This window comes from Heterodontus francisci, chromosome 7, assembly GCF_036365525.1.
Source record: "Heterodontus francisci isolate sHetFra1 chromosome 7, sHetFra1.hap1, whole genome shotgun sequence".
Taxonomy (NCBI): domain Eukaryota; kingdom Metazoa; phylum Chordata; class Chondrichthyes; order Heterodontiformes; family Heterodontidae; genus Heterodontus; species Heterodontus francisci.
The window spans coordinates 62,588,606-62,615,609 of record NC_090377.1 but is presented as its reverse complement, the minus strand read 5'-3'; the positions used below and the strand labels follow the sequence as shown (position 1 = coordinate 62,615,609).

General features: G+C 42.6%; 1 protein-coding gene across 4 annotated transcripts in view; it reads left to right on the top strand.

Moving 5' to 3' along the window:
- The window catches only part of gpd2 (glycerol-3-phosphate dehydrogenase 2 (mitochondrial)), a 166,403-nt gene that overhangs the window by 80,011 nt on the left and 59,388 nt on the right, over nt 1-27,004 (top strand). For all 4 annotated transcript variants that reach the window (XM_068035296.1, XM_068035298.1, XM_068035297.1 and 1 more), the window contains 2 exons: nt 19,905-20,068; nt 25,818-25,982. In XM_068035296.1, the coding sequence (XP_067891397.1) occupies nt 19,905-20,068; nt 25,818-25,982 (329 nt within the window). The remainder of the gene's footprint in view (nt 1-19,904; nt 20,069-25,817; nt 25,983-27,004) is intronic.

Below are 27,004 nucleotides of genomic sequence, written 5' to 3'. Positions count from 1 at the left end.
ATTGAAATATTTCCTAATATTGCACTAGCTAACAGTCACATATTCTATGGAAGTTAACCTGAACATGTTACAAGTAAAGTTAATTTTGGTGATGGGTAGAAGTTCCTCCAGGCATTACATTTATCTAGCTTACCCTTTTTTTGCATTTTGTACATCCCCAAAATTACAGAAGAACATAAGAAATAGGAGTTGAACGAGACAATTTGGCTTTTTGAGCCTGCTCTGCCATTCAACAAGATCATGGCTGATCTTCTACTCAACTACTTTCCTGCACTATCCCCATAGCCCTTAATTCCCTTGGTACCTAATAAAATCTATCAACCTCTGTCTTGAATATACTCTCTGGGTAGGGAGTTCCAGAGATTCACAACTTTTGAGTGAAGTAGCTTCTCCTCAGCTCAGTCCTAAATGGCCGACCTTTATTCTGTGACAGTGGCCTCTTGTTCTAGATTTCCCCAGCCAGGGGGAGCATTTTGTCAGGATCGATCCTGTCAAGCCTGTTAAGAATTTTATCCAGGGAACAAAGGCCTAGGCTATTCAATCCTCTCATCCCAGGAACCAGTTTAGTGAACCTTCATTGCACTCTCTCTAGGGCAAGTGTGTTTCCTTGGGTAAGGAGACCAGAGCTGTAAACAGTATTCCATGTGTGGCCTCAACAATATGCTGCATAATTGTAAGACTTCTTAACTCTCACATTCCAATCCTTTTGTAACAAAAGCCAACATACCAGTTGCCTTCCTAATTGTTTATTGTGTGCTCATATCTCAGTAATAGTGGGTATGGTTGCTAAATTTGCTGATGACACAAAGATAATTAGGAAAATAAGTTGTGAAGAGGACATAAGGAGGCTACAAAGGGATATAGATAGGTTAAGTGAGTGGGCAAAGATCTAGCAAGTGGAGTACAATGTGGGAAAATGTGTAATTGTCCATTTTGACAGAAAAAGAAGCATGTTATCTAAATGGTGAGAGATTGCAGAGCTCTGAGATGCAGAGGGATCTGGGTGTCCTAGTGCATGAATCACAAAAGTTTAGTATGCAGGTACAGCAAGTAATTAGGAAAGCTAATAGAATGTTATCATTTATTGCGAGGGGAATTGAATACAAAAGTAGGGAGAACATAAATAAGAGCAGGAGTAGACCATTCAGCCCCTCAAGCCTGCCCCGCCATTCAATAAGATCATGGCTGATCTGTCCCAGGCCTCAACTCCTCTCTTGGGCCTGCTCCGCATAACCCTCGACTCCCCGAGATTTCAAAAATCTATTTACCTCCTCCTTAAATACATTTAGTGACCTAGCCTCCACAACTCTCTGAGATAGAGAATTCCAGAGATTCACCACCCTCTGAGAGAAGAAATTCCTTCGCATCTCAGTTTTAAATTTGTGACCCCTTATTCTGTAACTGTGTCCCATAGTTCGAGATTCCCCCACCAGTGGAAACATCTTCTCAACATCTACCCTGCCCTGTCAAGCCCCCTTAGAATCTTATATGTTTCAATAAGATCACCTCTCATTCTTCTAAACTCCAATGACTAAAGGCCTAACCTAATCTGTGGTCGAAAACGAGACTTCCGAATGGTATGTTGCCTCCCAGGTGCATGGGTCAGGGACGTCTCAGATCGGCTGCAGAACATTCTGAAGAGGGAGGGTGAACAGCCAGTTGTCGTTGTGCACCTAGGCACCAATGATATAGGTAAAAAACGGGATGAGGTCCCACAAGCAGAATTTAGGGAGTTAGGAGCCAAGTTAAAAAGTAGAATCTCAGAGGTAGTAATCTCAGGATTGCTACCAGTGCCACGTGATGGTCAGAGTAGAAATGAAAGAATAGTCAGGATGAATGCGTGGCTTGAGAGATGGTGCAGGAGGGAGGGGTTCAGATTTTTGGGACATTGGGACCGGTTCTGGGGGAGGTGGGACTATTACAAATTGGACGGTCTACACCTGGGCCGGACTGGAACCAATGTCCTTGGGGGTGCTTTTGCTAACGCTGTTGGGGAGGGTTTAAACTAATGTGGCAGGGGGATGGGAACCAAATGAGGAGGTCAGTGGACAGTAAGGAGGTAGTAACTAAAGCCTGTAAGGAACTAGATAATGAAGTCAGCGTGACTAAGGGAAAGAGTAGGAAGGGAGCAGATGATGTACGCAAAGGGACTGGTGGTCTGACGTGCATTTGTTTTAATGCAAGAAGTGTAGTAGGTAAGGCAGATGAACATAGGGCTTGGATTAGTACCTGGGAGTATGATGTTATTGCTATTACTGAGACTTGGTTGAGGGAAGGGCATGATTGGCAACTAAATATCCCAGGATATCGATGCTTCAGGCGGGATAGAGAGGGAGGTAAAAGGGGTGGAGGAGTTGCATTACTGGTCAAAGAGGATATCACAGCTGTGCTGAAGGAGGGCACTATGGAGGACTCGAGCAGTGAGGCAATATGGGCAGAACTCAGAAATAGGAAGGGTGCGGTAACAATGTTGGGGCTGTACTACAGGCCTCCCAACAGCGAGCGTGAGATAGAGGTACAAATATGTAAACAGATTATGGAAAGATGTAGGAGCAACAGGGTGGTGGTGATAGGAGATTTTAATTTTCCCAACATTGACTGGGATTCACTTAGTGTTAGAGGTCTAGATGGAACAGAATTTGTAAGGAGCATCCAGGAGGGTTTTCTAGAGAAGTATGTAAATAGTCCAACTCGGGAAGGGGCCATACTGGACCTGGTGTTGGGGAATGAGCCCGGCCAGGTGGTTGAAGTTTCAGTAGGGGACTACTTTGGGAATAGTGATCACAATTCCGTAAGTTTTAGAATACTCATGGACAAAGACGAGAGTGGTCCTAAAGGAAGAGTGCTAAATTGGGGGAAGGCTAACTATACCAAAATTCGGCAGGAGCTGGGGAATGTAGATTGGGAGCAGCTCTTTGAAGGTAAATCCACATTTGGAGGTTGGAGGCTCCCACAGTGGGAGGCTTTTAAAGAGAGGTTGATTAGCGTGCAGGAGAGACATGTTCCTGTGAAAATGAGGGATAGAAATGGCAAGATTAGGGAACCATGGATGACAGGTGAAATTGTGAGACTAGCAAAGAGGAAAAAGGAAGCATACATAAGGTCCAGGAGGCTGAAGAAAGACGAAGCTTTGAAAGAATATCAGGAATGTAGGACCAATCTGAAACGAGGAATTAAGAGGGCTAAAAGGGGTCATGAAATATCTTTAGCAAACAGGGTTAAGGAAAATCCCAAAGCATTTATTTATATATAAGGAGCAAGAGGGTAACTAGAGAAAGGATTGGCCCACTCAAGGACAAAGGAGGAAAGTTATGCGCGGAGTCAGAGAAAATGGGTGATGATTTTAAACGAGTACTTTGCATCGGTATTCACTGAGGAGAGGGACATGACGGATGTTGAGGTTAGGGACAGATGTTTGATTACTCTAGGTCAAGTCGGCATAAGGAGGGAGGAAGTGTTGGGTATTCTAAAAGGCATTAAGGTGGTCAAGTCCCCAGGCCCGGATGGGATCTATCCCAGGTTACTGAGGGAAGTGAGAGAGGAAATAGCTGGGGCCTTAACAGATATCTTTGCAGCATCCTTAAACACAGGTGAGGTCCCGGAGGACTGGAGAATTGCTGATGTTGTCCCCTTGTTTAAGAAGGGTAGCAGGGAAAATCCTGGTAATTATAGACCGGTGAGCCTGACGTCAGTGGTAGGGAAGCTGCTGGAGAAGATACTGAGGGATAGGATCTATTCCCATTTGGAAGAAAATGAGCTTATCAGTGATAGGCAACATGGTTTTGTGCAGGGAAGGTCATGTCTTACCAACTTAATAGAATTCTTTGAGGAAGTGACAAAGTTGATTGATGAGGGAAGGGCTGTAGATGTCATATACATGGACTTCAGTAAGGTGTTTGATAAGGTTCCCCATGGTAGGCTGATGGAGAAAGTGAAGTCGCATGGGGTCCAGGGTGTACTAGCTAGATGGATAAAGAACTGGCTGGGCAACAGGAGACAGAGAGTAGTAGTGGAAGGGAGTTTCTCAAAATGGAGACGTGTGACCAGTGGTGTTCCACAGGGATCCGTGCTGGGACCACTGTTGTTTGTGATATACATAAATGATTTGGAGGAAAGTATAGGTGGTCTGATGAGCAAGTTTGCAGAGGACACTAAGATTGGTGGAGTAGCAGATAGTGAAGGGGACTGTCAGAGAATACAGCAGAATATAGATAGATTGGAGAGTTGGGCAGAGAAATGGCAGATGGAGTTCAATCAGGGCAAATGCGAGGTGATGCATTTTGGAAGATCCAATTCAAGAGTGAACTATACAGTAAATAGAAAAGTCCTGGGGAAAATTGATGTACAGAGAGATTTGGGTGTTCAGGTCCATTGTTCCCTGAAGGTGGCAACGCAGGTCAATAGAGTGGTCAAGAAGGCATACGGCATGCTTTCCTTCATCGGACGGGGTATTGAGTACAAGAGTTGGCAGGTCATGTTACAATTGTATAAGACTTTGGTTCGGCCACATTTGGAATACTGCGTGCAGTTCTGGTCGCCACATTACCAAAAGGATGTGGATGCTTTGGAGAGGGTGCAGAGGAGGTTCACCAGGATGTTGCCTGGTATGGAGGGCGCTAGCTATGAAGAGAGGTTGAGTAGATTAGGATTATTTTCATTAGAAAGGCGGAGGTTGAGGGGGGACCTGATTGAGGTGTACAAAATCATGAGAGGTATAGACAGGGTGGATAGCAAGAAGCTTTTTCCCAGAGTGGGGGATTCAATTATGAGGGGTCACGAGTTCAAAGTGAGAGGGGAAAAGTTTAGGGGGGATAAGCGTGGAAAGTTCTTTACGCAGAGGGTGGTGGGTGCCTGGAACACGTTGCCAGCGGAGGTGGTAGACGCGGGCACGATAGCGTCTTTTAAGATGTATCTAGACAGATACATGAATGGGCAGGAAGCAAAGAGATACAGACCCTTAGAAAATAGGCGACATGTTTAGCTAGAGGATCTGGATCGGCGCAGGCTTGAAGGGCCGAAGGGCCTGTTCCTGTGCTGTAATTTTCTTTGTTCTTTGTTTAGCCGTTCTTGATAAGACAACCCCTTCATCCCAGGAATCAGCCTAGTGAGCCTTTTCTGAACTGCCTCCAATGCTAGTATATCCTTCCTTAAATATGGGGACCAAAACTGTACGTAGTACTCCAGGTGTGGCCTCACCAACACCCTGTACAGTTGTAATAAGACTTCCCTATTTTTAAACTCTAACCCCCTAGAAATAAAGGCCAAAATTCCATTTACCTTCCTAATTATTTGCTGCACCTGCATGCTGACTTTTGTGTTTCATGTACAAGAACACCCAGATTCCTCTGTACTGCAGTATTTTGTAGTCTTTCTCCATCTAAATAATCTTCCTTTTTATTCTTCCTACCAAAGTGGATGACCTCACACTTCCCCACATTTGAGCTCCATCTGCCAGGTTTTTGCCCACTCACTTCACCTATCTATATCCCTTTGCAGATTCTTTGTGCCTTCATCACAGCGTGCCATCCCACCTATTTTTATATTGTCAGCAAGGGAGGTTATGTTTCAGTTATACTGGGCATTGGTGAGACCACATCTGGAGAACTGTGTACAGTATTGGTCTAATTTAAGGAAGGATGTAAATACATTGGAGCAGTTCAGTGAAGGTTTACTAGAGTAATACCTGGAATGGCCAGGTTGTCTTGTGAGGAAAGGTTGGACAGGCTAGGCTTGTATCCACTGGAGTTGAGAAGAGTAAGAGGTGATTTCGTTGAAACATATAGGATCCTGAGGGTTCTTGACAGGGTGGATGTGGAAAGGATGTTTCCTCTTGTGGGAAAATCTAGAACTAGGGGTGACTGTTCAAAAATAAAGGGTCGCTCATTTAAGACAGAGATGAGGAGAAATTGTTTCTCTCAGAGGGTCGTGAGTCTTTGGAACTCTCTTTTTCAAAAGGCGGTGGAAGCAGAGTCTGAATATATTTAAGACTGAGTTAGACACATTTTTGATTTGACATGGGAGTCAAGGGTTATGAGGGCCAGACAGGAAGGTGGAGTTAAGGCCACAATCATATTAGCCATGATCTTATTGAATGGTAGAGCAGGCTCAAGGGGCCGAATGGCCTACTCCTGCTCCTAAATCGTATGTTCGTAGCTCCTGTGTCAATTGGAATTGAATTAATTAAATGGCAATCAAATTTGCCCCTTGCAAAATTCTACTATTCTACGTTCCCACACTTGTGTACTTATAACTCATATTTAAATCTAGCAGAACACTGTGGAGTGAGCTGTTCTGGAAGGGAGCAGAAAGATTACACAGTTTCTGAAGAAACTGTTGGCCCATTTTTACTGGGTGAGGAGTGGTGTGAGTTCAAAACTCATCCACTGCTCCAGGAATGAGCTCAGGTTATTTTAACTTCTGGATCTTATTTAAATCTTGGTTGATTTCCCATCCATTCTGGCCATGAAATTGGTGGGAACTGGCAGAAATTGTGTTTCCAAGGCCACCCATTGAGACCAGGTAGGTGGTGGGATCCGCAGCAGGGGGTTGGCAAATTACGAAGAGAAGGAGGTGAGTCCACAACAGAGGAGGCACATGTTTTCCCTGTGGGTCCCAGAGGAGTTAAAATTGCAGCTGGGGACCAGACCTGAATATGTGAAAAAGGACTGTACTAACTTTAAGTGGATGCCCTTGCCACATGCTCAATTGAGCAAGTTAAAATTGGGAATTCCAACAGCTCCTGGTGTCTCCTTTTGGTTACCTTATTTAAGGAGGGACATACTTGCATTGGAAGCTGTTCAGAGAAGGTTCACTAGGCCGATTCCTGGGATGACGGAAGGTTGAGCAGATTGAAGCTATACTCATTTGAGTTTAGAAGATTGAGAGGTGATCTTATTGAAATGTATAGGATTCTGAGGAGGCTTGGCAGGGTAGATGCTGAGAGGATGATTCCCCTCATTGGGGAATCTAGAACTAGGGGCACAGTTTCAAATTAAGGGGTCTCCCATTTAAGATGGAGATGAGGAGGAATTTCTTATCTCAGAGGATCGTTAGTGTTTGGAATTCTCTTCTCCAGAGAACAATGAAGGCTGAGTCATTGAATATATTTAAGACTGAGTTAGACGCATTTTTGATTTGACATGGGAGTCAAGGGTTATGAGGGCCAGACAGGAAAGTGGAGTTAAGGCCACAATCAGATTAGCCTTGATCTTATTGAATGGTAGAGCAGGCTCAAGGGGCCGAATGGCCTACTCCTGCTCCTGTTCCTATTCCTATTTCTTATGTTCTCGATGGTGGGAAAGTAAGATTATAATAGCCCATCTGCCCGGTTTCAGGTAGGGTTGAAATTATCCCCTGCACAGGCGGATATTGAGAGGCTGAATTATAGGACTTAGTACCTCCTTAGGCAGACGTGGATCTTAAAGTTCAGTGGTTTAGGAATTTATGCTTCAGCAAGAAGGCAGTCATTGATCTTTGGTGGTCATCTGCAAGGAAACTAAAGTCCAACATTAACTCTGCACTACCTAGGGCTTTGAAAGTTACCATGGCCTTAACTTATACAAGACAAGGTCGTTTTAGCCAATGGCTGGACATATTGTCATGAGTCAGTTTGTGATGAATGCAGGAAGGCTGAATGGCCTGTTTCTGTGCTGTAGACTTTATGTAACCCAATGTAACTATGTAGCTATTGTAATGGTGAATTTGCTGTTGAAGGCTCCAGTGGTACTATTAGCTCATGCTTTTCTTCCAGGTTTTGAAGCATACAGATGTGTAATTTTGTAATTGAAATCTGCCATGTAATCCCACGTAACCTTAACTTGCTTTATCATCGTCAAAGCTTTTTGTTAATTTTTGCACAAAAGCAGTCTAGGGAAATTTGTTGACAGGCCAGTCAGACCAATGTCAGTGATGTGAAACTTTTTAGAGACAACAATCTGGGACAAAATTGATTGGCATTTGGAAAAATATGGACCAATAAATGAAAGTCAGTGTGGTTTTCTAAAGGCAAATCAGGTTTCACTAACTTGATAAAGTCTTTGACGAAGTAACGGAGAGGGTTGATGAGAGTATTGTGGTTGATGTTGTGCATATGGACTTAAAAAGGTGTTTGACAAAGTACAACATGATAGACTTGTTAGAAATATAAAAGCCCATGGCTTTAAAGGAGAAATGTGAGCATGGATTGAAAATTAGTTAAGAAAGCAGAGTAGTGGTGAAATATAATTTTTCAGACAGAAGGGGAAGGTGTAAAAAACAGAGGTATATAAAAAGAAAATGCTCAGTGGGTCAGTTAGCATCTTTGTAAAGAGAAATAGAGTTAATGTTTAAGGTCGATGACCTTTCGTCAGAACAGGAACAAGTTAGAGATGTCACAGATGCTAGTCTTCAGCCAATCCGATTCACTCCACGTGATATCAAGAAACAACTGAAGGCACTGGATATTGCAAAGGTTATGGGCCCTGACAACATTCTGGCAATAGTACTGAAGACCTGTGCTCCAGAACTTGCCGCGCCACTAGCCAAGTTGTTCCAGTACAGCTACAACACTGGCGTCTACCTCATGGGGAGGTGGTGGTGTAATGGTAATGTTACTGGACTAGCAATGCAGAGGCACAGGTTAGTGCTCTGGGGATATGGCTCGAATCCCACCACAGCAGATGGTGAAATTTAAATTCAATTAATAAATCTGAAATTAAAAAGCTATGGAAACCATGAAAACCTGGTCGATAGTTGTAACAGCCCATCTGGGAAGGAAACCAGACCTTTCCTGGTCTGGCCTACATGTGACTCCAGACCCACAGCAATGTGGTTGATTCTTAAATGCCCTCTAAAATGGCCAAGCAAGCCACTCAGTTCAAGGGCAATTAGGGATGGTCAATAAATGCTGGCCTAGCTGGCGACACCCACATCCCCTGAACGAATAAAAAAAAAAGTGGAAAATTGCCTAGGTATGTCATGTACACCAAAAACAGGGCAAATCCAACCTGACCTATTGCTACTCCATCAGTCTACTCTCAATCAGCAAAGTGATGGAAGGTGTTGTCAACATTGCTATCAAGCAGTACTTGCTCAGTTTGGGTTCCGCCAGGGCCACTCAGCTCCTGACTTCATTACAGCTTTGGTTCAAACATGGACAAAAGAGGTAAGGTGAGAGTGACTGCCCTTGACATCAAGGCAGCATTTGACTGAGTATGGCATCAAGGAGCCCTAGCAAAAATCTCCGCTGGTTGGAGTCGTACCGAGCGCAAAGGAAGATGATTGTGGTTGTCATCCCAGCCCCAGGACATCACTGCAGGAGTTCTTCAGGGTGGTCTCCTAGGCCCAACCATTTTCAGCTGCTTCAAAAATGACCTTCCTTTAAGCATAAGGTCAGAAGTGGTGATGCTCACTGATGATTGCACAATGTTCAGCACCATTCGCGACTCCTCAGATACTGAAGCAGTCCTTGTAGAAATGCAGCAAGACCTGGACAATATCCAGGCTTGAGCTTGAGCTGATAAGTGGCAAGTAACATTCGTGCCAAACAAGTACCAGGCAATGACCATCTCCAACAAGAGAGAATCTAACCATCTCCCCTTTACATTCAATGGCATTACGAACACTGAACCCCCCACTATCAACATCTTGGGGGTTACCATTGACCAGAACCTGAACTGGAGTAGCCATATAAATACCATGGCTACAAGAGCAGGTCAGAGGCTAGGAATCCTGCGGCAAGTAACTCACCTCCTGACTCCCCAGTACATGTCCACCTTCTACAAGACACAAGTCAGGAGTGTGATGGAATACTTTCCATTTACTTTGATGGATGCAGCTCTGACAACACTCAAGAAATTTGACACCATCCAGGACAAAGCAGCCCGCTTGATTGGCACCCCATCCACAAACATTCACACCCTCCATCACCGACGTACAGTGGCATCAGTGTGTACCATGTACAAGATGCATTGCAGCAATGCACCAAGGCTCCTTAGACAGCACTTTCCAATTCCGCCACCTCTATCACCTAGAAGGAAAAGGGCGGCAAATGCATGGGAACACTACTACCTGCAAGTTCCCCTCCAAGTCATGCACCATCTTGACTTGAAACTATATCGCCATTCCTTTACTGTCGCTGGGTCAAAATCCTGGAACTCCCTTCCTAACAACACTGTAGGTGTACCTACCCCACATGAACTGCAGCGGTTCAAGAAGGTGGCTTACCACCACCTTCTCATGGGCAATTAGGAATGGGCAATAAATGCTGTCCTAACCAGCGACGCCCACTTCCCAGGAACAAATAAAAAAAACACCTCTGTGTAGTACTGAAGGACTGTTGCACTGTGATAGGTGCCATGTTTGGACAGTAAACTGGGGCCCAGTCTATCCTCTGAGGTGGATATAAAAGATCTCATGGCACTATTCAGAGGAGAGTAGGTAAGTTCTTTCCCATGTCATGACAAGATTTGTTCTTCAAATAAATCTCTAAAATAGATTATCTGGTCATTATTTCATTGCTGTTTAGGGAATGTTGCTGTATGCAAAATTGGCTGCCACATAACTGACTACGCTTTAAACCTACTTCAGTAGCTGTAAGCATTTTACAATGTCCTGAGGTCGTGAAAGGCGTGAGTTCATTCTTATTGAAGTGGAAATTAAAAGGGACATTAGGAAGTGAACAACAACCACCAGAGAATGAAACATCAATCCAGGAAAAGGAATAGAGAAATAAATTAATTTGGTGATAATTTCTGGCTGTTGGAACTTATGACTTGTTGCTGGGGATAAACATTTAGGTATGGTAGTGATGCCAGAAGGATTTAACTCAACATGTTGATATGGGAATGTGGAGTACAGAGAGTGCTGGGTTGGTTTCAGTTGAATTAGTCCTTGCTTCATCAGTCTGCTTGGCCATACAACATCTTTTTCCTGCTCTTCCATTTCATCCTCAACTTCTTTGATCTCTTCAAGCCAGGATGCCTGAATTCTATTCTTCTATTGGCAAAGTCGTGTAGAGCACAGGAATTACAAATGAACTTTTGAGACTTTCCTGAGCTATAGAGTAGGACCTCACCTGATATGTGTAGATATCAGAAATATTGCTTCAACATCTTGTTAGTATGTTCTAGAGAACTTAGCTCCAGATATGAGCCTTCTTGTACTTTCTTTTGGCCTTGGTGGGGGTTCAGTTTTGTATCTTCAAGCTAGGAAAGCAGGTGGCATCCTTGGTATTTTAACAGCCATCTATCCATTTTCTCTGCTCTTTTTAAAAAAAATTGTCAATGGTCAAAAATCAATGGTCAAAAGATGAAAGTGTCATGAGCCCTTTCAGGGAAGGATAGCCAAGTGGTTATGGTAGTGGCCTAACAACAAAGGGGTTATGAGTTCAAATCCCAGTGTGGCTGGGAGGATTGAAGTTAATAAATCCTTGTAATTTGTGGGCAATCACCAGGAAAGTAACCATACTGAGTTGCGGTAAAAACCCAACGTTCACTGTGCCCTTCAAGGGAAAGGAACCGACCACCCTGAGCTGGTCCGGTTGATATGTGAGTTCAATTCTATACTCTGGGCTGGATTTTACCAAGTCCATGACGTTGGGCTCAGTGGCAGTGGGGGAGGGGAAGGTGGTTGCAGCAGAGGCCCGCCGTAGAGCTTGATGCTGGGAGGATCGGGCCAGACTCCGTGGCAGCCCCCTGCCGCTGGGCGACAGGACCTCAATTTCAATATTTAAATTAATGAAATGAATAAATATAAATGAACTTACCTGCAATCTTCTTCCTCAATCTTCGGTGCGGCGGCAGCACTCCTGCGCCTTCAGTTCCCTGTTTGGGGAAAACCGGCGTGAAACTGGTGGTGATCGTGGTGGTGGGAAGGAGGAGTTAAAATTTCCAGTGCCGGGGCGGGGGGAAACGGGGTCAAATAAATGTAATGAGTGTAGGGATGATGGGAAGGGTTGAACTTTAAACTTTGTGCAGTCTGGGGGACAGGGGGAAGATCAGATTTAAAAGGTAAGTGTTTGTGGGGGGGCAAAGGGCAAATAATTAATGTAATTGTTATGGGGGGGGGGTGAGAAAGGGGCATTAGAATTTTATTTGATAAATTTTGAGGGGGGAGGTGTATCTTTAAAAATTCAAACATGCCAGCATTGCTTGCTGCTCTTTAAAAATGGTGCCAGTGCCTGCGCACAGGCAGCTGACGCCAGTGCTGGCAATGGACAGCCCGCTCCCTCCACGTGATTGGGGGGATGGGGGGGAGCGGGCCACCCCGGCTATTTAAATGAGCCGCCACGCGGGAGATCACGGCAGCTGTTTGGCACGGGCTGCCATTTTATTTGAGCTCGCTGCCAGAAGCAATGGCGGGCTGTTAAAATCCAGCTCTCTGTGTCTTAACGCCATCAGGACAGCCAGTGATGAGCAATAAATACTCCTGTGCCAGTCCAACTTGTAGACACAAAAATATTTCACTTATCCATCTATTATAAAGCATGCAAAATCATCCAGTTCCCATTCAGAAAAATGTGTTTCAGCATGTGAGTGATAACTCACAGAAATGAAAAGTAACTACAGAGCAATTTCTACCCAAATTTACTAATCAAAAATAATTAGCGATCAAGTTATAAAAAGTGCACTAAATTCTGTCTGTAATATAAAAATATTGCATATTTTCAACCTTGCTTTTGAAAAGTTGTACTCATGCTATACAAAATACTCTATGACAAATAGTGGGGTAGTGTTTCTGCTTGGACAAAACTGTGATTCCAACACAAATAGTGCCCAAAATTGCACTCCTGTTTGAATTTTTTTTTCCCCTTAAGAGTCTGCTTTAACTCATTTGCATATCGCAAATGCAAAATCTGCCATGAACTAGAACAATCGGGCAACATTTTAAAATGCAAGTTTAAAACGAATTGCTTTAACAATATTCCTTGATTATATTTGAGTGGTTATTTGATAAAATTTGATTAATACACCTGAAAATGCGTATATCACAAATAAGCATTTTCAATCCACCACGTGTGAGTAACCCAATTTTAAATTAATAGAAATGACTTTTTAAAAATATGTAGAACTATTTTTGAGTTAGATTGGGGCACTAGTCAGTTCCTTGGTAAATTTTTAAAACGTTTCAAAATGTACTCATTGGTGTCATTGCACTCAAAAGTTCCAGTCTAACTTTTAGAGTAAAATAAAAGCAAAATACTGCAGATGCTGGAAATCTGAAATAAAAACATGAAATGCTGGAAATACTCAGCAGGTCTGGCAGCATCTGTGGAGAGAGAAGCAGAGTTAACGTTTCAGGTCAGTGACCCTTCATCAGAATTTTTAGAGTGTCTTCGAAGGCCAGCAAAAGAGCGCAATTAAAGGAAATTGCCTATGGTGATTAATTCATCTTGGGGTGTGGCCAGTTTTGTGGGTGGAGCCTGCTTCTAACGATGTTTTTAAAACTAGTGCAAAAGATCACAGAAACTCAAGTTGCGCTGAATGAAATTTGTGCTTAAAATTCTGAAATCTATTGCGCTGAGTAGGCTGATATCGGAGGAATTGCGCTGATAAAACCAGCACAATCGATCAAAAACTCCAGGCCAGTATATTTTTTCATTTGCTGTAACCTATTTTTTTGGTGGTTTTCTTCAATAAAGTACCATATTGTTTTAAAGCACTTGTCAGATTAGTTATAATATGAAACTTATTTGTAACAAGGACTTATTCATATCTTGGCAATCACAATCGCACCAAAAGTTTTTCTGCATTTTGTATGTGTTCTCTAGCTACTTATGAACATGAACATTTAAAGTAGCTTTTCATAATTGTGAAAACCTAATGGTTTTCCTTCTTCGTGCTGGTTACTTTTCATTCTGCTCTGATTGTTCATTTGACTGTTTAGCTCCAGGGCACCTTATTTCAGTCAGAAAGATTCAAAGTGTGACTGCCAGAACTCACTCCTATCAATGAATAGCTGTGATTTTTTCATTGCTGTTGAAGTCATTCACTTGGTCAGGTGCAATACTGACAATGGCGATGACATTTATTTCCTGCAAGAAAAGAGAGAAATGACTTATTACTCATCCTTCATTTTGGCACAGATGGGATTTCAAAACCAATAATGACACCAAGCCGGCTCAAGTACAAAAGCCTGAAGCAACTATCTTAGTAAAGGAAGACTGCAGCCTCAGGGAAATTGTCTCAGGCACTAGTATGTTCTGAGACTTTAAGTAATTTGGATGGATAATCCTATGTAGGCTATTCTCAAAGCCATTTCGAGTGGAGCACAGTGATGAAACACTGTAAACATTGTCTGCTCCAGAGACCACTTTAAATTTCCACTTTTGAAGTAGAGGAGGAGAGTGTACGATGGGCCAACATGACAATGTAAAGTTTAATATTTCAAACTTGGTCTTTATAATAGAGCAAAAGGAAATGGCAACATTTGCCTTAAACCTTTGTGTTTTATTTGTACAGTAACTAATTTGTTATGTGAAAAAATGTTTGAGCTTGTTTCCATGGTGAATTAGTATCCAAGCCTTTTCAGTTCAAAGAATAAAGTCCAAGTAAGCCAGGATGAGATTTAGTTGCAGAATTTTTCTTCTTTTGTGTCTGAGAGTTTGCCTAATTCCAGTGCCAGTGCAGTATGTGAACATGTTCTCAAGCTTACATCAGTATGTCTGGCCCAGATTTACATTTCAATGAGTATGCCCACTTCTGGGGCTCTATTTTATGTGCGCGCTGCAAATCGCAATGGCGTCCGTCACCATTTTTAAAGGACTTCAAGCCCTTCAGTAGCATTTGCATTTTTAAAGGGAATAAATGTTCAAAATTAAAGGTAAACATGTAATAATGTTTTCACTCCTCTCAGCCACACCCCCAAGGAAGAATCCCCCCCCCCGCCCCGACCTTTATTAACTTTAAACCTTAGCCCATTCCCACCATCCCCCCAACTAATCAAAATACTGTTCCCCACTCCCCCCCCACCCCCTGCCCTGAGAATTTCACTGCTCTCCCCTCCCCACCAATGTCACGCCTCGGATGTCCGTGCAGCCATCCGAAGGCGTGGGAGTTCTGGCCAGAGGCCGGAATATCAGAGTGAGACAGTATGTTTATTTGCATGTTTTAAAATTAATTTTAACATTAAAATGAAGGTCTCGCTGCCAAATGGCAGGAGGCCGCACTGAGGCCTTGCTGCCGCCAGTAAAATGTGGCAGGGACATTTTGGCGTCAGGGGTCCAGGTGGGCCTCTCCCAGAAGAATTTTCTGGGCCCCCCCCCCACCACGACCCCTGACGCAGAGGGCTGGTAAAATTCAGCCCTTGATGTCAGTGCTGCCTTCGCTAACATGGACTGCACTATATATGTTGCTTCGAAATCTGCAACTGCACTGTAGTATCTCCAGATTGTTTCTGTAATGAAACCTGCCCCTCACGCTTTGTTTCCTCAAGCCAAGAGAAAGGGTAATTTATAATTTGTGCTATTTACGACATATACATATATATATATATATGTATATATCGTAAATTGCACAAATTATGATATTGGAAGGCCAGCATTTGTTGCCCATTCCTAATTGCGCTTGGGAAAGTGGTGCTGAACTGCCTTATTGAACCACAGCAGTCATAGAGTTATACAGCACAGAAACAGGCTCTTCGGCCCATCATGTCTGTGCCAGCCATCAAGCACCTATCTATTCTCATTGCATTTATCAGCACTTGGCCCGTAGCCTTGTATGCTATGGCATTTCAAGTGCTCATCTAAATACTTCTTAAATATTGTGAGGGTTCCTGCCTCTATCACCCCTTCAGGCAGTGTGTTCCAGATTCCAACCACCCTCTGGGTGAAAATGTTTTTCTGCGAATCTCCTCTAAAACCCCTGCCCCTTACCTTAAAACTATGCCCCCTGGTTACTGATCCCTCCACAAAGGGAAAAAGTTTCTTCATATCTATCCTATCAGTGCCCCTCATAATTTTATATACCTCAATTAGATCCCCCCTCAGCCTTCTCTGCTCTAAGGGAAACAACCCTAGCCTACCCAGTCTCTCTTTATAGCTAAAATGCTCCAGCCCAGGCAACATACTGGGGTGAATCTCCTCTGCACCCTCTCCAGTGCAATCAGTGCAGTCCATCTGGTGCCTGTACACCCACAGTGCCGTTAGGGAGGGTGTTCCAGGATTTTGAGCCAGCGATAGTGAAGAAATGGTAATATATTTCCAAATTAAGATGGTGGCTTGGAGGGGAACTTGTTCCCATGTGTCTGCTGCTGTTGACCTTCTAGGTGGAAGAGGTCGATGGTTTGGAAGGTGCTGTCAAAGGAAGCATGGTGAGTTGCTGCAGTGCATCTTGTAGATGGTACACACTGCTGCCACTGTGCGTCAGTGGTGGGGGGAGTGAATGTTAAAGGTGCTGGATGGGGTGCCAATCAATCGGGCTGCATTGTCCTGGACGGTGTCGAGCTTCCTGAATGTTGTTGGAACTGTACTCATCCAGGCAAGTGGAAAGTATTCCATCAGACTCCTGACTTGTGCCTTGTAGATGGTGGACAGGCTTTGGGGAGTCAGGAAGTGAGTTGCTCGCCGCAGAATTCCCAGCCTCTGAACTGCTGTTGTGGTCACAGTATTTATGTGGCTGCTTCATTTCAGTTTCTGATCGATGGCAATCCCCAGGTGGTTGATAATGGGGGATTCAGCGATTGTAATGCTATTGAATTTCAAGGGGAGATGGTTAGTTTCTCTCTTGTTGGAGATGGTCATTGCCTGGCACTTGTGTGGTGTGAATGTAACTGGCCACTTATAAACCCAAACTTGAATGTTGTCCAGGTCTTGCTGCATCTGGACACGGACTGCTTCAGTATCTGAGGAATTGTGAATGGTACTGAACATCGTACAATCATCACTGAACATCCCCACTTCTAACCTTGTGATGGAGGGAAGGTCATTGATGAAACAACTGAAGATGTTTGGGCCTAGGACACTACCCTGAGGAACTCCTGCAGCAGTGTCCTGGGGCTGAGATGATTGGCCTCCAACAGCCACAACCTTTGTGCTGGGTATGACTCCAACCAGTGGAGAGTTTTCCCTCTGATTCCCTTTGACTTCAATTTGGCTAGTGCTCCTTAATGCCATACTCAGTCAAATGCTGCCTTGATATCAAGGGCAATCACTCTCACTTCACCTCTTGAATTCAGCTCTTTTGTCCATGTTTGGACCATGGCTGTAATGAGGTCAGGAGCCAAGTGCCGTTGGCGGAATCCAAAATGAACATCAGTGAGTAGGTTGTTGCTGCTTAAGTGATGCTTGATAGCACTGTTGATGACACCTTCCATCACTTTGCTGATGATTGAGAGTAGACCAATGAGGTGGTAATTGGCTGGATTGAATTTGTCCTGAGTCAATTTCATAAAGTAAGACCTATAAGGACTCAGTGAGAGCACAGCAACTTAGGTTGGCTGAGCGTAATCTTTTCTGTCTGTGTGGAATGCTCGTTGAGTGCCTTTCACTAACTAACGATACTAGATCAGGACTTGGAAAATTGCAGGTGCACAGTATATGTGTTTTTCAGATAATTTTGACAAGTGTTAAGTTGTTGCAAAACTGCTGTGTGTAGTGACGACGTACTGATCCACCACTCAATTCTTTATCCTTCATTAGATTTGTTTGGTGGCATTACCAGTGAAGGTGAGGGCAGATAGAAGCTGGTTTACTCAACCTTCCTCCAAAAACTCTGATGAATAGGTTACAGGGGTTAATAGTAAAATTAAACACACTTGTGTTTTTGCTGTGTAGGTGGGTTAGATTTTAGATTTAGATTTAGATATACAGCACTGAAACAGGCCCTTCGGCCCACTGAGTCTGTGCCGACCATTAACCACCCATTTATACTAATCCTACACTAATCCCATATTCCTACCATATCCTCACCTGTCCCTATATTCCCCTCCCACCTACACTAGTGGCAATTTATAATGGCTAATTTACCTATCAACCTGCAAGTCTTTTGGCTGTGGGAGGAAACCGGAGCACCCGGAGGAAACCCACGCAGACACAGGGAGAACTTGCAAACTCCACACAGGCAGTACCCAGAATTGAACCCGGGTCGCTGGAGCTGTGAGGCTGCGGTGCTAACCACTGCGCCACTGTGCAGGAAAGTCTGTTGTGGATTTTTAAAAAATAAATTCTGCCAATAAGAGGAAAATTTGAATTGGGGATGGCAAATTTGCTAATCTATAATTTACAAAGTGTTATATTGGAATAGATAATAGCAAATATGGATTCTGGGAAACTAATGTTTCTTTCATTTGAGAGCCTGGAAGTCTTGCTGATGAGGTCAGTTATCTTTAGGTCATAGGAATTTATGTGCCATACGGGGATTTATATATGAACGCATTTTAAGTTTAAATGTAATGGACTTACGTAATTATAAATATAATGTATGCAAAAAATTGAATAACTGGGGTTTTTAGCTACAGGGAAAGAATTTAAGTTATGCTGTATGAAATCAATTTTTCTCTGCTTTATGTATATTAAAACCTGCTTGTTTATGGTGTACCAGCACCAGAGCATGTAAAATAAAAGCAAAATACTGCAGATGCTGGAAATCTGAAATAAAAACAAGACATGCTAGAAATACGCAGCAGGTCTGGAAGCATCTATGGAGAGAGACTACCAAACGCATCTTCCCCTCCCTTCCGCTGTCAGCATTCTGAAGGGATCATTCCCTCCGCGACATCCTCGCCCACTCCTCCATTACCCCCAGCACCTCGTCCCCTTCCCAATGCACCTTCCCCTGCAATCGCAGGAGGTGTAATACCTGCCCATTTACCACCTCCTCATTATCCGAGGCCCCAAACAATCCTTTAAGGTGAAGTAGCGATTTACTTGTACTTCTTTCATTTGAGAATACTGCTTTTGCTGCTCACAATGTGGCCTGCGGAATACCTCCGCTCAGTAAGCATGACCGTGAGCTTCCGGTTGCTGGCCATTTCAACACCCGCCCTGCTCTCATGTTCACATCTCTGTCCTGGGATTGCTGCAGTGTTCCAGTGAACATTAACGCAGCTTGAGGAACAGCATCTCATTTACCGATTAGGCGTTACAGCCTGCCAGACTGAACATTAAATTCAGTAATTTCAGAGCATGACGGGCCCCCTTCCCTTTTTATGTTTCGTTATTTTTTCTTTTTTATTTGGTTATTTTATTTTAGGTTATTTAGTGTGTTTAGCTTATTTCTACTGTGCGTGCCCACTATTTCTGTTTTAAAATTTTTTTTTAATGTTTGTGCTTGGAGTGCTTTGTGCTTTTCAGTCTATTCACACCCTCTCTGTACTAACGCTTTGACTTTCAGAACACCATTAACATACTGTTTGCCTTTGTTCCATGACCTTCTGGTCAGTTATTCTCTGTGACCTTGTCCTATTAACACCTCTTTTGTTATCTCTTGCCCCACCCCCTGTGTTACTTGCTTAAAATCTTTTACATTTCTAATATTTGTCAGTTCTGAAGAAGGGTCACTGATCTGAAACGTTAACTCTGCTTCTGTCTCCACAGATGCTTCCAGACCTGCTGAGTATTTCAAGCATTTCTTGTTTTTATTCCAGAGCATGTAAAGACCCAATTCAATACCACGTTGTAAATTGTCACACGTGAGAGAATCTGTCTGTTGAACAACCTTATGTTTGTTCAAAAAGAACTGGCAAATGCCCTCCTTTACGAAACAAACTTCTATTCTTAAGACAGATGACAGCTTTCCAGATTTTAATACTACAAAGAGATTGCTAGAGAAACATAACACTTCTATGGTGGTTTTGATAATATGGATATGTTCTGTTGCAGCAGGAACAGAGTCTTTGAAACGATAGTTCACAAAGCGCATTAAGATTTGTATACTTGTAAAGCATTTACACTCCAGTTCATCACACTATCCTTTATTTTTATCCAATAGGTGGTGGCAGTTACCTTATTACTGGGCTGGAATAAAGATGTACGATTTTGTGGCTGGAAGTCAGTGTTTGACACATAGTTACGTCCTCACCAAATCAAGAGCTCTGGAACTGTTCCCCATGCTGAAAAAAGATAAGCTTGTAGCAGCTATTGTGTACTATGATGGTAACCATTTTAATCTTGTATTTAAACGACTTTAAATCACTGTAATGGTAGAATCAGAGAGGTAACCTTGCTGATTGTACTTTCTTAAGATTAGCTGCTTTTTAAAAATTATCCATTCATTTTCAAATGCTTGAGGCAAATATTTTCAGATGTTACGGTTAATCCACGTTAAAGGTGGTTGGCCCTCAAAAGTATTTGAAAGAATTATTCTGTCATGTACAAGAAATGAAAGCATACAGGGCTTTCCCGCATGTAAATGCTTAGGGCTGAATCTCAACTCCGAAAAATGGCTAGGTTGGGACTGGATCAGAGGTTAAAATTCAAAACATCTGAAATAGGAACCCAACCTGCTGCAAACCCACCCACTTTTAAGTTTTAATGGACAAGGGGCAGGTGACCAGTTGACTGGCAGGAGATGGGTTGGTCATTCAAAAATTATAATGAGTCTGCGCGTCTTCATTTTAGCAGTCATTCTATTTTTAGTTCATGTCAGCCAGGTTTCCCTGGTCATGAGAAAACAAGGAGGTGAAAAGGGCTGAATCCATGAGTTTATTTATTTTATTTAGTTATTTCGAGATACAGCACTGAAACAGGCCCTTCGGCCCATCGAGTCTGTGCCGACCATCAACCACCCATTTATACTAATCCTACATTAATCCCATATTCCTACCACATCCACACCTATACTAGGGGCAATTTATAATGGCCAATTTACCTATCAACCCGCAAGTCTTTGGCTGTGGGAGGAAACCAGAGCACCCGGCGAAAACCCAAGCACCCGGTGAAAACCCACGCGATCACAGGGAGAACTTGCAAACTCCGCACAGGCAGTACCCGGAATTGAACCCAGGTCGCTGGAGCTGTGAGGCTGCGGTGCTGACGCTGCGCCAGTGTGCCGCCCAAGCCTTTGCAACATTGCTTGTGGGCCAGAAGGAGCAAAAATGCTTCCTCCCAACCCAACAAGCTACCCAGTTAAAACACCCCTCCCCGACCATCATCATACCCTCTCGTTTCCTTGGCTGTAAGTCAAGCTGGCTGTGGGTGGGAAACCGACGAGAAAAACATTTAAAGGCACCTGCATTTAAGAACTGCAGAACGTTCGGGGAATGCATTCTTCAGGGTTTCTTGATCTCAAAACAGCCCACCCCTGCCCCAGTACAGAGCATACCTCCGGTCTAAAATCCAAACCATAGGTTCTGCAGCTGGTCAGAAACATTCTATGATTAAAACATAAGCAATGTGTCATAATAATTAGCAAATTTCTAAGGCGCTTTTAATGCAGTCGTGGGCTTATCAGTCATGAAATGGACTAGTATAGGAATATAGAACTATAAACAAAATTTCAGAATGGTATCATTTGGATAAGGTATATTGGGTAATAGAAACCCATTTCTGCTGTCCAGGATAAAAGCAAAATACTGCAGATGCTGGAAATCTGAAATAAAAACAAGAAGTGCTGGAAAAACTCTGCACGGATGCTGCCAGACCTGCTGAGAGAAGCAGAGTTAACGTTTCAGGTCACTTCAGAACTCTGAAGAAGGGTCTCTGACTTGAAACGTTAACTCTGCTTCTCTCTGCACGGATGCTGCCAGACCTACTGAGTATTTCCAGCCGTTCTTGTTTTTATTTCTGCTGTCTCGGAAACTGTTTTAAAATCCAGATTATGAGTTATTAACTTAATTATAGTTTTAGCGCCTACTTCTTTCAAGAATATTACTGAAAAATTGCATAACCTGAAAACAAGAACTAAGTAATGAGCAGTACCTGGATACAGTGTAAGATCTGCCAGTACAAATTGAACTGATAATACTAAACATCACTGCACTGAAAGGCATACCCCAGCAGGGTGGCAGTAGATAAATTCTCCCTGATGATTCCTTAGACAGTGTTTACAGGTCAGAAAATGGTGTCGCAGCACTTATGGAAGAAATTTTCAAATTGGGTAGAAATTTAAAATAGCAATATGGTGGTAAAAATTGAATCGTACTTGCACACACAAACAAATAAAATGCATCATGCCATTGTACCTGCTCATATTTTCTTTTATCTCCACTTTTATTAAAAAAAACGGTTGCTGATCAAAACACAATCCCCACAGCTATGAGAAGAGGTTGTCCAAGCCTGGGATTTTTGCCAAATAGGGGACCGATATTTACAGCATACATTAATTGGAGGTGGTCTTATAGCAGCATGAATGAACCATCTCCAGGATTTCTTCCTGTAGAAGGACACTGTGCAAGGCAGCCCCTCCAGCAGTCTGGCCATAGCCTGCTGAAACTTAATTGAACTGTTGTGTATATTTGAATAATGAGCAGTCCTGAGTCCATTCTCTTATTTGATAAATTTGTTACCAAGCCACAATACATATTATTGCTTTCCCATAGAAGTCTGTATTTCCCATTTGTGCATATGTTGTAAAATGTAATTTTAAAAAAAAGAAGTTGGTGTTGATGAAGTTTCACACTGCAATTATTTGTGTAAATGTTGTTGTCATTGCAGTATCTGTAGTATCTACATAAAAATAAACCTTTATTAGCACAGAGAAGGTGTTGGGGAATGGAACACTCTCCATTTGGGCACCCAAATCAACATCAATGGCAACTTGCATGAATATGGTGCCTTTTCCATAGAAAAAACCTCTCAAAGTGAGAAACAAAATTGACACTGAGCCAAATAAAATGAGGGGTGATAACAAACTTACCAAAGAGGTGGGATTTAAAGAGGGTTGTAAAGGAGATGATGGAAGTGGAGAGGTTTGAAGAGGGAATTCCAGAGCTTGGAGGTGAGGTAGCTGAAGGCAGAACAACAACAATAGCTGAATAGGATACTGAAGTCGTGAACAGTTTGTTTCAGCTTCAGACAATGGCCAGGGAGAGGGATGGAGTTGGTGACTCATCCAAGACTGGATGTTGGATAAAGCACTCTGATAGCACAGAGGCAATGGAGGGGTTGAGAGAGGTGGAGTAGAGTTAGACCTGGGTGCTATTAGCATACTGGTTAGAAACTGACCCCAAGTCTGCAGATAGCGTCACTCCCAGGTCAGGCATAACACAGTTCCGTGCAGAGTAAATTTTCTCCATTCTACCCCAACCTCAGAAGCATTCCTGCATTGCATCAACATGAATTTTTTCCCTTTTATTCTCAATGTCTACTCAGTGGCCTTAAGAAGGCTAACCAGTACTGAAGTGGTATGTTTTCTATAAGTCCATGTCCACCAAGAACTGGAACAAGACTGCCCAAACTCATTTTATGACTGAGGAGACCGTAGTGCACCTGAGTGAACTGGATTTCCTAGGAGCAGCGACTAACAGGAAGCCAGGTGGGCTATGGAAAAAACTAATTGAAGCAAAATTGGGTGAATGCCTTTTTAGGCACGTGCTCTGACTGGCCCAATTGTCTCTTGTGCCCCAATGATCCAGTTTTCCTGGGTGTAAACACAAGGTGATCTCCCCATTTTATTCTCAACTAGATTTGAACTCTTGTCCCAGGGTGAAGAACCAATACCCAACCCTTGCACCTGGATTAATTCAAGCTTTCATAGAAACTTCACATGCAAGCTGCAACATTCACAGGCCAGAGACTAGTGCAAGAATCTGCTTTACTGGAGGGTAGATGTGCTCTATGTTGGCATAAGAAAATCAAACCATATGTTAGTTGTTAGCCTGGGTGTATACAGCATGTTCCATTTATTCAAGGTTTCCTTTGTCGCCGCAAACTCACTACTTTGTTTCTTAGGGGTACTTGTCAGACTTCATTTAGCATTTGTTGATATCCGGATTCTCTTGGAAGGCAAAAAGGCAACATATTTTTTTTATGGAATGTGACTGAAATCTGAGCAGTGATCTGTCAGATTCATTCATGCAGCTGAAAGAATATTGAAGAAGACACATTACTTGGAAGCCATGGCAAGGCTTCTTGGTATTTAGATGCGCTTTTCTTGGTAGATCAGTTATTTATGCACTGTATGATGTGGGGCTTAAGCAATCTTACAAGACAGTCTTCTTGTGTTTGTCAGGAAGTATATTCCTGTGCTTAGATATGTGCATTAGAGCCTTTAGGTTGTCTTCTTGTAACAAAACAGGCGTGCTTTGCATTCGACAACAGTTCACTAGCCCAGAGGAGCCATCCCCACAAGCATGCAGATGATAACTGTGTCTCCCGCTGTACCTGCAACAATTTAATTGGACAAGTCAGCCCAGTCAAGCATTGCAAGCTCATGACTTGGAGACATGAAATTCATTGTCATTATTGTCCCTGTCATTTTAGATCGTTTTATTCCACTGCAGAATTTTCTTCACTTCAATGCACACTCTTCCTTTAGGAAATGGGGATTATGGCTGAGGTTGGGGTGGGGGCAGGACACTGAACTATGCTTACCTAAGGGAGAGCTACAGATTAAATTGGCTTTGCTCACTGACTTGATGGTTGTGTGTGTAGTTGAGCTATATTTTTTTTTTAAAGAGTGCTGCATGAGAAATCTTTGCTATCTGGTTTACTGAACCTTTAAATATCCTCAGTTTTATTTATTTAGCAAGATTACTAATTCGAATAGTTGCAACTTGAAGTATGACCAGAGGTTATCAATTTGTATTTTATTAGAGATCATCATTTTCAAGGTTTAATTATTTTAATTGGATAGAAGTGTACAATGAGAAAGAAATAGTTATGATTGCTTATGAATTGCAGAACAAAATTGGAATTTCAAAATTGAAGAATAAAGTGACTTTTTGTAGTCATTGTTTTGTTATATTTGTGGAGGAAATGTTTAAGGGGATTTAACTACATACACATATTGCATATATTGTCCTAATTCTAGTTCACATACATGTCTTGTATATTTTGTAGCAGAAAGGATTATGGATAACTTGAGTGAATATTGAAAAGCTCTGCAACAAATTACAACTGGTTTAACAGAAAAACTGGGTAAAGCTAAATATATATAGTCGGATAAACATTTCTTTCTGTTCTGATTTAGTAACTGGAAATAATTTTATGCCCTGCATGCTAACCAAATATGGCAGCAGTCAGTATTACTGGCAGTTGATTGCAAAAACTGCCCCTCATCTCTCTTGAGATGGTTGGTAAAATTGCTGTTAGTTTGTTGTAGCATTAACCTTACTAGCAGTTACCTAGCCCCTAGTTATTATAAATTCAGGGCACACAGAGTCTGTGCCTCTGCAATGCAGAGCAATTTTGCTCACAGCACAACATTCATGATTTTTAACTTCAGTTGCAATAATAAATAGAAGAAATCCCTCAAGACACCAACATTAAATGTGATTAATCATCTCTATTCTCCTTTCTCTTTTACCAGAGATTTTTTTGCAATAAATCTTTAATGATGTACATAAGAATCACTTGCTAATGAAATCAGGCTTTGTTCATTTTTCACCTTTTAGCACCTTTAAATTGAAGAACTTACAACCTTTGACTTGGGGGATAGATCACTGCTGATTTTCTAAACCAGTTGAAGGATTTATACATGAATCGCAGCACCAAACTATTTCTTACCAGAATCCTTTCATGTTGTGTGGCTTGCGGGGAATGTTAATTAACACTGTTGGGGCCTTTAAAGTGGTGAGTGCTGTAAATTAGTCTTAGAATTATTATTCTAAGTCTTGGCTGAAAATGAGATGTATTAAATCTGACAGGGACAGATATGACATATCTGTTCTGACACACTTCCATACCACATGTCAGTGGCTTGAGGTGACTCATGTCCTCCCTTGGAATCTGTCCCCTGCTGCAGGACAACACAACGATGCACGAATGAACCTTACTATCGCTCTGACTGCTGCCAGGTACGGTGCTGCCATAGCCAATTATGTTGAAGCGGTGAGCCTACTGAAAATCGGAGATCCGGACACCGGTAAAGAATATGTATGTGGTGCTAAGTGCAAGAACATTGAAACAGGTATGTACAAGTCACAAAGAATGTTAACTGCCTCAATACCAATGCCATTATTTTACTTTTTGAGATAGATGGGTCATTTTAAGGGCATTTAACTCAGTTTTTATTCAGTCTAATTTACACTCATGCTCACTGTAGCTGAAGGCATTGAGGTACCTGTGTAAATGACATATGGCATGTGTTGATATTCAAACTAATTGAAATTTTGGACTCGCCCTGATATAATTTTTTGGCTGAAGATTGGAGCTATATCCAGGTATGATTTTACTTCTTGGAAAAAAAACCGCTGTCAAATTTGGATTGCATAGTAAACATAACTATAGATGAAAACATCGAAAGAACCTGTGTTTGTAAAGCACCTCATCATGTCCCGGGTGGTTCGCATCCAAGACATTACTTTTGAAGTGCAGTCTCTGCATTTTTTTCGGGGCCAGAGGTGGCCACTAAGTTCCGTTGTATGGCCTGGAGGAGCATTGTTGCTTCCTCTAACCCTGCAAAGGAAATTTATTTCACTTACCTGAAGGGCCTCTTCATCCTTTCCAAATCCTGGTTGGAAAGTCATAGCTGCCTCCCAACGTGGTCCCAATTAAAATGCCTTTGGAGTCCTATTGACATCATAGGACCCTAATTAGGATTTATGCACGAGGTTCCCAGCTGACTCCACCCCCATAACTGGTTGCGTTAGAATGGGAGAGTGGCAGCAATGGAGTGGGAATGGAGCAATTCCATTTGAACGGTTTGTCCATTATTTTCCTGCCTCATGTTGCGACTTGTACATTTGGTAGTGGCAGAGGCACCCAGCTTCTTGCTCCTGATTGCTACCTTGGCTGGATAGTGTACATGTGTGGTTGTTGCCTGAGGCGAGGACACAGCTTGGCTATGATGCTTCCCACAATAGTCTGCTATCAGTTGTTGCCTTGACCCACATATATAGAGTGGGCATTTGGGCAAAGTCCCCAAGGGTTCATAGCACTTGGGCAAGAATCAGAAAACACTGGTGGGAGTGGTTTATAGGCCCCCTAATA